The 12,407-nt window shown below is 45.4% G+C and overlaps 1 protein-coding gene across 1 annotated transcript in view; it reads left to right on the top strand.

Annotated features, from left to right (window-relative positions):
• The window catches only part of LOC136632082 (mucin-2-like), a 29,595-nt gene that overhangs the window by 8,925 nt on the left and 8,263 nt on the right, over nucleotides 1-12,407 (top strand). Inside the window, exons 2-5 of the mRNA XM_066606698.1 lie at nucleotides 638-762; nucleotides 5,248-5,312; nucleotides 7,745-7,941; nucleotides 10,808-10,973. Of these exons, the coding sequence (XP_066462795.1) occupies nucleotides 638-762; nucleotides 5,248-5,312; nucleotides 7,745-7,941; nucleotides 10,808-10,973 (553 nt within the window). The remainder of the gene's footprint in view (nucleotides 1-637; nucleotides 763-5,247; nucleotides 5,313-7,744; nucleotides 7,942-10,807; nucleotides 10,974-12,407) is intronic.

Below are 12,407 nucleotides of genomic sequence, written 5' to 3'. Positions count from 1 at the left end.
CATACAGCTTTTATTGCTGTCCAGCTGAATAAATATACCTTCTATCTCCTGTATGTTGCATACAGATACTTGCATAAATTCTGGTTCTTGGGGCTAAAAGTTAGAGGAAATCAAGCCTTAGCGAAACAGCTTCTATGTTACTAAGAAATATTGCTAAAATCTGGCCGTACCTAACCATGGACACTCCAAAAACACTCGTTGTCGCCCTCATCCACTCCTGACTCGACTACTGCAACTCGCTATTCAAAAAACACACCTCTTCAGGGAGACATATCAAATCCCCTGACCTAGTCCCCCTGCCCCTCCCTATGGCTCCCCAAACCTTCTACCCTGCCTATTGCATATGACCTCTTCCCCTGCACCTCCTTACCACCCCCACCCTGTTTGCTTCCTAATAACTATCTTCCACTTGTCATTCCTGTACTGCCTGTGCCCCCCCCCACTCCCCCGTGCCTTATCTCCACCCTCCCGTACCTCCTGTATCACCTCCACCCCTTTCTTTCAAACTGGTTGTATATCACATTTAATCTGTTCTATGTGTCTGTGTTCTCCCGTGCTTGAAAGTACTGCGGAATAAGTTGGCGCTATACAAATAATATTATTAAGTAACATACAAGTAAGCAATTTTGTTTTCCAGCCAAAGAAAGTGGCCCGATCCGTACCATCTCAGTTGACATCAAAATAGCTAAGAAGTTTGATGCATCTTTAAGCAACTCATCATCGGAAGAATATTTACATCTGTCTGCGCAAATACAAAGTGTGGTAAGTATAAAACAATCAATATACAGCAATATTCTAATATGTAGGCGGCTTTTCTACATTGTACATTATTTGCATACTAATCATACAACCCTTAGGCCTCATGTCCACGGGGAAAATCAGGCCCACTACGGATTCTCTATTGAGAATTCGTAGCTGGTCCCTCCTGCCCCGCGGACATGAGGGCTGAAAATAAGAAAACTTACCCGCAGCGGACCGGCAGATCTTCTCCTCTTCACGGCCGGATCTTCTTTCTTCGGCCGGCGGATGTGCTCGGCACGCCGGCAGCGTGCCGCGCGAATGCGCCTGGCACATCCGCCGGGCCGAAGAAAGGAGATCCGGCCGCGAAGAAAGGAAGACCTGCCGGTCCGCTGCGGGTAAGTTATTCTTATTTTAGGTCTCCCGCGGATCCGGACGGCTTCCATAGGCTTCAATAGAAGCCTGCGGGAGCCGTCCCCGCGGGAGACCCGCACCTAAATGGAGCATGTCCATTTTTTTTCATGCTCCATGTTTTTTTTATTCACTTTTATTGACCATCCGCGGGTATTTATCTACCCGCGGGTGGTCAATGCATCCCTATGGGATGCGGATCCGCGTGCGGGTGATCCGCTGCGGATTTAAAATCATCTTTTGCCCGTGGACATGAGGCCTTATTTTTGAGCACCTTAGATTGATAGAGGTTGTATAGTTGTATAAAACGTCTGTGAGTAATGGAAACTATGTAACAGCCTTCGTCCTTTCTGATTTATCCGATGACTATCATTATCTGTGCCCCCATGACAAGACCCTCTGCCCCATGCTCCATGGTGGTCTGGAGGGCAGAAATAGCCGAACGCCCTGTACTTCACTGTTTTGGTAACTCCCGTAGAGATTAATTGGCATTCACAAAAACAATGTAGCACAGCGAGCTACGCCATTTCTGTATCTCTGGAGCTGTGAGAACAGCATAGCTCACTGTGCTAAGCTGTTTGTGTGACTCCTATTGACTTCCAAGGGAGTTACAATAGCAAATGTAGCTCAGCTGAGCTTACAGATGCAGCAAAGTGTAACATGACTTTTAAGGCATTATGATTAGTGTTGAGTAATTAGTGAAATATTCGGGTCTGGACTGCCTGATCTGATATATATAAGAAATGATTGTGAATTGGAACAGCCGTTTGCTACTCCTATTGAAATCTATTAGTAGCAGTGCTAATAACTGAGCTATCACATCTGTGCTTTCTACAGAAGAGGAGGCGAAGAAAAACAAGAAGGAGAAAGTAAAGAAATCCTTGGGCAAATTTGTACCTACACATCCAGCACTGCAAAGCCGCAATGCTAACAACTGAGATACCACACCGATCCTTTCTCCTACAGAGGAGGAGAAGAGCAGGAAGAGTAAACAAAAACACAACATAAAACGACCCCCAGATGTTGCCCTTGTACAGATATTTATCTGTATTTGCAAATCAGCAGTGCTAACAACTGAACTATCAAATCTTTCTTTTTTGCTCGAGAGGAGGAGAAGAGCAGGAAGAGTAAACACAAACAGAACGTAAAAACTACATCCAGATGTTGCCCTTGGACTTATTTGAACCGACAACTGAGCCAACACACTTCTTTTTTCCCCTTTCTCCATGGAAGGAGAAAATGGAGAAGAAGAATAACAAAAAACACAAAGAGCTCATACAAACAGGGGTTGTTGCAGATGCTGTCCATAATCAGACATTAGAATCCAAGCGTTACAAGGTAACAGTACTAGCCACTGAGCCACTAAGCTTCTTCCCTTTATCCTCCCCTTCTACTTCTCTTTTCTTTGTTCTTCTCCATCACTTTCTTTTTACTCTCCTTCTCCACTGGAGAAGCGAAGGAAGAAGAAATTAGAAGAAGGAAAAGCAAGCATGGTGGCTCAGTCTTTAGCACTGTTTCCTTGCAGTGCTGGGGTCCTAGGTTAAAATCTCTCCAAGGAAAACATCTGAATTGACTTTGTATGTTCTCCTTGTGATTCTCTGCCTTCTTCCCCTCCTCCTGAAAAGGAAGACCAAGCATGGTGGCGCAGTTGGTGGCACTTCTGCCTTGCATTGCTAAAATTCTAGGTTCAAATCTGACCATGGGCAACAACTGGATGGTATTTTATATATTTATTCTTCCTACTCTTCTCCTCCTCTGGAGCAGAAAGGCCAGGTGTGGTGGCTCAGGTGTTAGCACTGCAGTCCTGGAGTTCTACATTTAAATCTGTCCAAGGACAACATCTGGATGTTCTTTTTGTGTTTATTTGTATTGTTCTTCCACTTCTCTGGAGCAGAACAGACAAGTGTGATGCCTAAGGCCTCATGTTAACGGGAGGATCTGAATTGAGGAATCCGTGCAGAACATCTGCAGTGCAAGCCACCCATAGGGAACCATGGGAGTCTGTAATGGAATTTACAAATATGGATTTGTTTTCCAGGATCCGCATACGGAAAACAAATCGCAGCATGCTCCCTTTTAGTGCGGATGGCTTCCATTGAAGTCAATGGAAGCCGGACAGGCCGCGTGTTCCGTGGCAAAGCAGGAGTCTGAAAAGAAAACCTGTACTGCGCATGTGCGTGGTGGGCCGGCCATCACTTCTGCACACATCCACAGTACAGAAAAAAGAACACCCGGACAGGCACACAGGGTCGTCAGCCGCGGGCATAGTCAGATTCCGCTGCGGGCTCACACAGGAATCCAACCCATCTGTGGACATGAGGCCTTAGTTGTTAACACTGCTGCTTTGCAATGTTGGAAGTAGCAGGTTCAATTCTGAGGCAATATCTCGATAGGTATTTTTTATAGAAAACATCCAGCCCCATCCCCCCTCCCCACCTCTGCACCTTTAATTTGTAAAACGGTTTTCTGGTGATCAGGTGGGGATAACCCAATCCGATTTTACCAAAACTGGCACGGTTTTATTGCCAAAACAATCACTATGAGTGAAGGACCTTTTACATGCTAAGATAATCTTTCAAACAACCAAAAGATTAAAAGATTTAGCGACGTATTTGCATAAAGTGTTATTGGCCTTAATGGACATTAACATTTTAATCATCTTTATTTGCATGTAAAAGGACCTTTAATCATCTTCTCCCCCCCCCCCCAGGAGTTAGCTGCTGAGCTGGGCATATGTTTAAACACAAGCACAGCTGAAACAACATCTGCTGGCAGTTTCCATTGTTCTCCTTTCTGTAGAGTACACCCTGTACTCATTATGTATGTATCTTGGAAGACAAGCAAAATGCATTCAAATGGAATGCATTTGCTCAGTTTTTCAGCTGCGAACGATGGATTTTATGCAGACCTAAAATCCATTGTTCAAACGAAAAGTGCATGATGCTTGCATTTACATGTAACTATTTTCGCTCATTTTCGCCCGTTTGGACCAATTTTGAGCGATTATTGTTGCATGTAAAAGGGCCTTAACAGCAGTTATGATAACTCATTGTATCACAGTTTGTTTAACCTTTCAATTACTTTACAAAGACTTTTGTTGTTTTAGGATAGAATAAAATATCTTTCTATGGCTTAAAGAGGTTTTCCAGGTCCGTACAATTGAGGACCTATCCTCAGCATAAGTCATAGTTGATTGGCTGGGGTCCACCGCTTGGCATCCTGGCTGAGCAGCTGATCAGGTGCCTACTTTCAACACCACAACACACAAGGGTTTGGAGGAATCAAATTACTCCGACCCCTGTTTATTGGCTGGACTGGTAATTGCAGGCGCAGATGTCACTGATGTTAATGAGACCCCAGCCTACAATTATCAAAGCCAGCCACTAAACAGCCGTCGAAGCTAACTGCTTCCATTCTATACCCCAGTGTGTTGTCGTGCTGACAGCATGCCCCCAAGTAGCTGATTTGCCAGGATCCTAAGAAGTGGACCCCAGCCGATCAACTACTGATGAATTAATAGTATTTGCCCAAGAAACCCCTTTACATAAGATAACCTTTTCTGAAAAGGTTATCAATAGACAAGTTAAAATCTGTTGTGGGTATTCTGAGCCTGGTCGCCTTGTGTGCCCTCAAGCAACCATTGGTCCCAACACCTCCTAACAGTCTGGTCAGAATGGCTCGGTGGCAGCAATTCATCGATACAACCATCCAGCTTCCCACATCCCAATAATGCGCCCGTCTCAGACTCTAGTGAAGTGTCTTCTCTGCGTCGTAGAGGCATCTAGTGGTCAACAAGCTCTACACAAACGGAAGAAGAGGTCACTACACACCAGGAGCCTCCGAGAGCCTTTTATAGGCCATGAGGGGGAACCACTTTTAGGGCCTCCGGTGACAAGACCGTTCATCTAATCACCCCAACTCTCATCATCTACATATCTGCCTGAGATGGAACTGCATGCCGGGTTTTGCAGCAAAATGACAACTTCTTCTAGGGGCACGATTCTTTTTTTTACAAAGTTTATATATTGCTCATTAGTACAGGAACGGTAACAATGTTCTATCATGCTCACATACTGACTACTTCTGTTTTCTTTACAGCTTGAACCCGCTTTGAAGAAAATAGCACCTGATTATTTTTTGAAAGTGGTCATTCTTGGCTTCAGGTAGTAAAATCAATCCTCCTGTTTTTAGGGAATGCATCATCCTGTGTTATGTCGATCTGATAAGTGGTGAACAAGGGCAAAACAACTGTTAGTGATCTCTGGTGTTATCTGCACTGATGGGGCATGGAGGGGGAGGACTGAGCAGCCGCGTTATGTTTGGCTGCAGAGACTACCTGATCATTAAGGCAGCGGTCAGGAGTCTCTAGATCTATCAGACCCCCCTGCCTCTGGAAAACAAGGCAAAGACGCTTTCAGCAAGATTTTATCTGAAAACTGCATCTTAGGGCTCTGTCACACAAGCGTATGCCACGGCGTATTACACACATGGGTCTTAAGCGTGTTACAAGCAATACCAATTTTCATATTGATTTTCAATTGTGCCTCTAACACAAAAAAGATTGTGGCATGCACTACCTGCGTATTACGCTTGTATATATGCCAAGGTAGTGTTTGGGGGTTGTTGGCACGCAGCAAGTATGCAAATCATTGTCTACTTTCTGTGTGCTCCCGCGCAGGGAGATAAGCGCATGGTGCGCTGCAAAAAAACTGTTGTGTGAGAAAGCCCAAGTAGTCAGAAAAGTATGGCATAAGGCTGGCTGTTCATGGGCAATACTTCATAGCAGGATCCTCGGTGATAAATCGCACGTGGATCACGCTTGAAACACTTTCCATTGGACAACTATGGAAAGCGCAGCCCAATGTACACGAGTGGGCAATGCATAGCTATTTCCTGCTCACGTCTAAAAATCGCGGCATGCCTATTAATATGATAGGTTCTTCGCGGAAAACGTGGTGACTTTAGTGTTCTCCCGTGGTAGAAATCCGTGGCGTTAAAGCGCAACGCTCGTGGACAGGCAGCCCAATAAATTTGGAAAATCCTCAGACCTTTTCACTTTTTTTTTAACGTTTTGTTATGTTGTGGTCTGCTCCCACAACAAATTTTCCCCCATGATTCCACAGTTAATACCCTATAATGACGAAGGGATAAAAGAATGTTCAAAATCTTTGTAAATGTAAAACAAATGAATAACATCTTGCATTGACCCAAGTATTCACACCCTGTACTCAGTACTTAGTTGAAGCACCTTTGGCAGCGATTACAGCTAGAGATGAGCGAGTATACTCGCTAAAGTCAATTGCTCGAGCGAGCATTGCCCTTAGCGAGTACCTGCCCACTCAAGACTGCAGGTTCGGGTGCCGGAGAGGGGGAGCGGTGAGTAGCGGCTGTCAGCAGGAGGGAGCGGGGGGGGGGGGGGGGAGAGAGAGATCTCCCCTCCGTTCCGCTCCGCTCTCACCCACAGCTCCCTGCCCGCTGTCGGCACCCGAACCTGCAGTCTCGAGCGGGCAGATACTCGCTAAAGGCAATGCTCACTTGAGCAATTGCCTTTAGTGAGTATACTCGCTCATCTATAATTACAGCCTCTGGTCTTCTTGCCACAAGGTTGGCACTTCTGGATTTGGGGATTGTCTGCCATTCTTTCTGCGGATCCTCTCAGGCTTCTAGAGGAGAATACATTTGGAATATAGCATTAAACGAAGCATGGCATGACATTATATTTGCAGACAATCATAGAAAAAACCTCCATATTTCTGTGAAACATAAGAAGCTTATGGAGGCAATGGTCCCTGTATTACAGATAAACCCACGAGGATACATAATAAACGGGTGTGCATGCACCTTATCACTTCCACAGGGCTCCGTCACTCTACAGGCACTGCAGTGGCACCGACCAAAGGACACAAGATACAATAGGGAGGTGGTGGACATCCAGCTCCTGGTCTCAAATTATGATTTTTAATCAGTTTTTGGTACTGGAATCATTTACTCTGATTTGTAGGAATGAGAAATAAAATTGCACACTGATCAGGGGGATCCATAGAGTAGAAAAAACATCCATCTAGCAGCATGACACTAAGGCCGCATGCACACAGCAGAGCCGGATTCCACATGCAGAATCCCGCAAGGAATCCGACTCTGGCATCTGCATGTACCTGTCATTCTGTTTCTTCATCTGTACTGTGGATCATCCGCATGGTTCGCCATCAGACATGTGCAGCACAGATTCTTCTTTCTAGACTCCTATTTTTCCAGTGGAATCCACAGCCGTTTACAATGTCAATTGCGGATGGGCCGGGGGTCGGATGGCCTCTGTTGACTTCAATGGAAGCCGTCCGTGTGGGAACCGCAGGAAAATGGAGCATGCTGTGATTTTTCAGCCACGAGCAGAAACCGCAATTGGTTTCCGCTCATGTGCATGAAGTATTACTTTTGCACTGCATGCTATGGGCGGTAATTTCTGCGGAATCCGGAGACAGTCGCCCACTCCAGATTCTGCAATTTAAATCTGGCCGTGTGCATTGGGCCTAAGTGCTTTAAGTCCATATTATTGACAAGATAAGAGTTACAATATATGTATATCTCACTTTTTTAGGGATGGGAGCATTCTTGTGAACAGCACTGCAGTCTATGCATATCCTAATAACCAGACGGGCATTGACTTCATAAACAAGAATTTGACGAAGTCTGTGGTGGAGAGTTCCCTGAAGGAGCCATTGTCTAAACTCACAACAGAGATGAATGCTAATGTGTCCATTCTTACATTAGATCCGGAATCTCCTAATATAACTAGTAAGTTCTTTATCTCCACATCATTACGGTTGGGGCTACACAGTGACTGTCCCAAATGTGCTGTTCCAATGTGACTTCAAAAAGTTGCTCACTCAGCAGATTCGGCCTCCAGTATCATCTCTACGCTGATGACACCCAGTTATACACCTCTTCCACCAACATCTCTACACCTTTCCTCCAAAACATCACCGACTGTCTGTCCACTGTCTTTAATACTATGTCCTCCCTTTTTTTCTTAAAGGGGTTGTCCCGCGCCGAAACGTTTTTTTGTTTTTTTTAACCCCCCCCCCCCCGTTCGGCGCGAGACAACCCCGATGCAGGGGTTAAAAAAACAACCCGCACAGCGCTTACCTGAATCCCGGCGGTCCGGCGTCTTCATACTCACCTGCTGAAGATGGCCGCCGGGATCCTCTGTCTCCGTGGACCGCAGGGCTTCTGTGCGGTCCATTGCCGATTCCAGCCTCCTGATTGGCTGGAATCGGCACGTGACGGGGCGGAGCTACACGGAGCCGGCATTCTACACGAGCGGCCCCATAGAAGACTGCAGAAGACCCGGACTGCGCAAGCGCGGCTAATTTGGCCATCGGAGGGCGAAAATTAGTCGGCTCCATGGGAACGAGGACGCCAGCAACGGAGCAGGTAAGTATAAAACTTTTTATAACTTCTGTATGGCTCATAATTAATGCACAATGTACATTACAAAGTGCATTATTATGGCCATACAGAAGTGTATAGACCCACTTGCTGCCGCGGGACAACCCCTTTAACCTTAACTTCTCAAAAACCGACCTCCTTGTTTTTCCGCCTTCTACAGCCGACCTCCCAGCAACATCTCCATATCAGTATCTGGCACCACCCTGACCCCCAGACAGCATGCCCGCTGCCTTGGGGGTCACACTGGTTTCTGACCTCTCCACATCCAATCTCTGGCCCAACATGCCACCTGCACCTCAGTAACATTGCTAAACAAGCCGACCGTTTCTCAGCATGGACACGCTAAAGACACTCGTCGCCCTCATCCATTCCCGACTCGACTACTGCAACTTGCGGCTCACTGGCCTTCCCCGCACCAGACTCTTCCCTCTCCAATCCATACTAAATTAAGCAGCTAGTCTCCTCTTCCTATGAAGCCATTTCTCAGATGCCTCCGCACTATGCCAGTGACTGCATTGGCTGCCCATCCACTACAGAACTAAATTTAAACTCATCACCCTCATCCACAAAGCTCTCCATGGCACCGCGCCACCGTACACCGCCTCGCTCCTGTCCGTACACCACCACCCGCGCACGCAGACTACACACCACTCTAATACGAGCCTCACATGCTCGCCTACAAGACTTCACCAGAGCAGCACCCATCCTCTGGAATGCTCTACCTCAAAACATCCGGACAATTCCCGATGCATGAAATTTCAGAATAAAAAACGCACCTCTTCAACCCCTTAATGACATGGCCTATTTTGGCGTTGAGGACCAAACGATTTTTGGTATTTTTTCATCTCCATTTTTTTAAAAGCCATAACTTTTTTTTTTTCCATTGACGCGGCCGTATAATGGCTTGTTTTTTGCGTGGTGAACTGTAGTTTTTATTGGTACCATTTTTGGGTACATAGACTACATTGTAAAACTTTTATTATTTTTTTTATGATCACAGGGAGAGAAAACGCATCAATTCTGCCATAGATTTTTTTGGTTTTTTTTAAAGCGTTAATTATGCAGCATAAATGACACTCTACATTTTTTTCTGCGGGCTGGTACGGTTACAACGATACCAAAATTCTTATATTTTTTTTACGTTTTTTCACTTTTCCACAATAAAACCCCTTTTTTTGGAAATTATTATTTTTTTCTAAACTTACTGCATTCAAAGTCCTATAACTTTTTTATTTTTCCATGGACGGAACTCTGTGAGGGCTTATTTTTTGTGAGATGATCTGTAAATTTAATTGGTACCATTTTGGGGTACACACATTTTTATTATCACTTTTATTGCAATGACGCAGGGATATCACCAGTCTTTTCAATGGGGCCAGTGGCAGCAGCGTTAGCCCTATTGAAAAGATAGGGAGAATACCGCGGACTTCTGCCACAGCTGTCACAGCTGTGACAGCTGTGGCAGGAGTTTCCTTCATCCCTGCGGGGACCGCTGTGACAGCTGTGGCAGAAGTGTAGCATGCTATCCCATTGCTTTCAATGGGATCAGCGCTACTGCCGGTCCCATTGAAAGTAGTGCTTTGTGGCAAACCCTGCAGTATGATTTTTGGGGAAGGGCTTGAAATATAAGGCTTTCCCTGAAAATCATCATTCAGTGGTGAAAAAAGAAATAGCTAAGCACTAGCTGTAATTGGCTGAGCGCTCAGCCAATCAGCACAGCTTTTTCAGGAGGCAGGGATTTTTAAATCCCCGCCTGCTGAAAGTGCTGGACAGTACAGAAAGCAATAGGATAGCATGCTGCACTTCTGCCACAGCTGTGACAGCTGTGGCAGAAGTCTGCGGTATTCTCCTTATCTTTTCAATGGGGCTAGCGCTGCTGCCGCTGGCCCCATTATCAGACTGGCGATATCCTGGCCTCATCCCAGCGTCTGTTTTCACTTGCTCTCGCAACGCAAGAGAGAATAAAACTCCAGTGGGTGTCCAGCCTTAAACTGTTGTTTGAATGACTTTTGAGCAATCATCTGTCAGTGTAAAAGGGGTCTAACAAGGCATACAACTAAAGTGCCTCATTTATTGTACTGTTCACCTCATATGGGGAAGAGACCTCATAAAGTTCCAAGGTTTTGGTGCGACCGCATGCTCTGCACCTGCTAATGTTACACCCCTGCTCTCGTATCTGCTTACATTAATCTGTATCTCTTCAATATTACAGTGGTAGATCAGATGAAGAAATATGTCAGCTGCTCCTTAAATTACACTGGCTATACAGTAGAGTGTAATGATGAGTACTGCTACTGCACTGGGCCATGCTTCAACGACCCAGGCTACTGCCATCATAACGGAGAATGCTTCAATGCAGCAAATGGTTCCATCTGTCAGTAAGTATGTTTGCCACATATTGTTTGAGTCTATCATGTAAGCATTATTCTAGCACCAGTAAAGAAGGCAAAATGCCAGAGGGAACCAATTAGATCACTTTTTTTTAAAGTTTTTGTACTACAAGTCTTGTCAGGCCTGACATGGAATACTGTCTACAGTTCTTGAAAGATGTTGCAGTGCTTGAAGGGATTCAAAGAAGGGCAACTAAACTAATACATGGAATGACGGGACTGGAATACCCAGAGAAGCTCAAAACTGGGATTATTCACCCTGGAAAAAAGACGGCTAAGGGGCGATCAAATTACCATGTATAAATACATGAGGGGACAATACAAGGATCTCTCCCATGATCTGTTTAGTGCCAGGACTGTGTTGGTAACAAGAGGGCATCCGCTACGTCTAGAAGAAAGAAGGTTTCATCACCAACACAGAAGGGGGTTCTTTACTGGAAGAGCGGGGAGATTGTGGAACTCTCTGCCTGAGGATGTGGTGATGACAAAATCCATAGAGGAGTTTAAGAGGGGCTAGATGGCTTTCTAGAGCACTATGATCTTACAGGATATAGACATTAAATAACCAGTGGGTTGTTGATTCGGGTGTGGGGTCCGGTAGAAACTTTCAAACGTTGATCCAGGTATTATCCTGACTGCCATTATGGAGTCGTGAAGGAATTTTTCCCCCAAAATGGGCTAAATTGGCTTCTGCCTCATTGTTTTTTTTTTGCCTTTCTCTGGATCAACAAGGGGGGGGGGGGGGTAGAAACAGACTGAACTAGATAGAAGTTATCTTCCTTCAGCCTAACATACTATGTAAGTGTCAGCTGGAATGTGACTGGTTGTTATGAGCAATGCAACTTCATTTTGCAGCAGTTTTTAGAATTATTTGCATTTCGTATTAGCAATAATAAAATTTTAAAGCGACCCTCTGGACCCAGAAAAACCAAGATGGCCGCACCATTTCTCTGTCTACCTGATAGACTCCTAATGCATTACTAATGTGACATGAGCAGCGCTGGACGATCAAGCAGCGCATAGAGTGTCAGACTACCAATACACCACCAGTGCTGAATTTACCTCTGGCTTCTCCAGGACCGGAGGGTTGCGTTAAAAAGGCACTCTGACTAAAGACAGCCATAGACTATGCCATACGTGTCTGATCATGGAGATCAGATGGTAACACTCTGCCAGTCTTCTGCACATGGCAACTTGGTGGCAGATGGCCAAACGTGCATGTGTGTTTGCCAAGTTGGTATACAAATGGAGATATTACAATACCTCAGTAGTGCCACCGTTTGCAAGGTATATTTCCTACTAGTCAATGTCCTGACCAATGTCAGGCCTTATAACATGGAATGGTGTAGACCAAAAAACTGGGAATAAGGCGCCATACACATCTACCTACATTTCTTGGGTTGGTTGCACCAGCCATTTCAT

The sequence above is a fragment of the Eleutherodactylus coqui genome, chromosome 6, assembly GCF_035609145.1.
Source record: "Eleutherodactylus coqui strain aEleCoq1 chromosome 6, aEleCoq1.hap1, whole genome shotgun sequence".
NCBI lineage: Eukaryota > Metazoa > Chordata > Amphibia > Anura > Eleutherodactylidae > Eleutherodactylus > Eleutherodactylus coqui.
The sequence above is the reverse complement of the archived record's forward strand: the minus strand, read 5'-3'. Positions and strand labels throughout refer to the sequence as shown.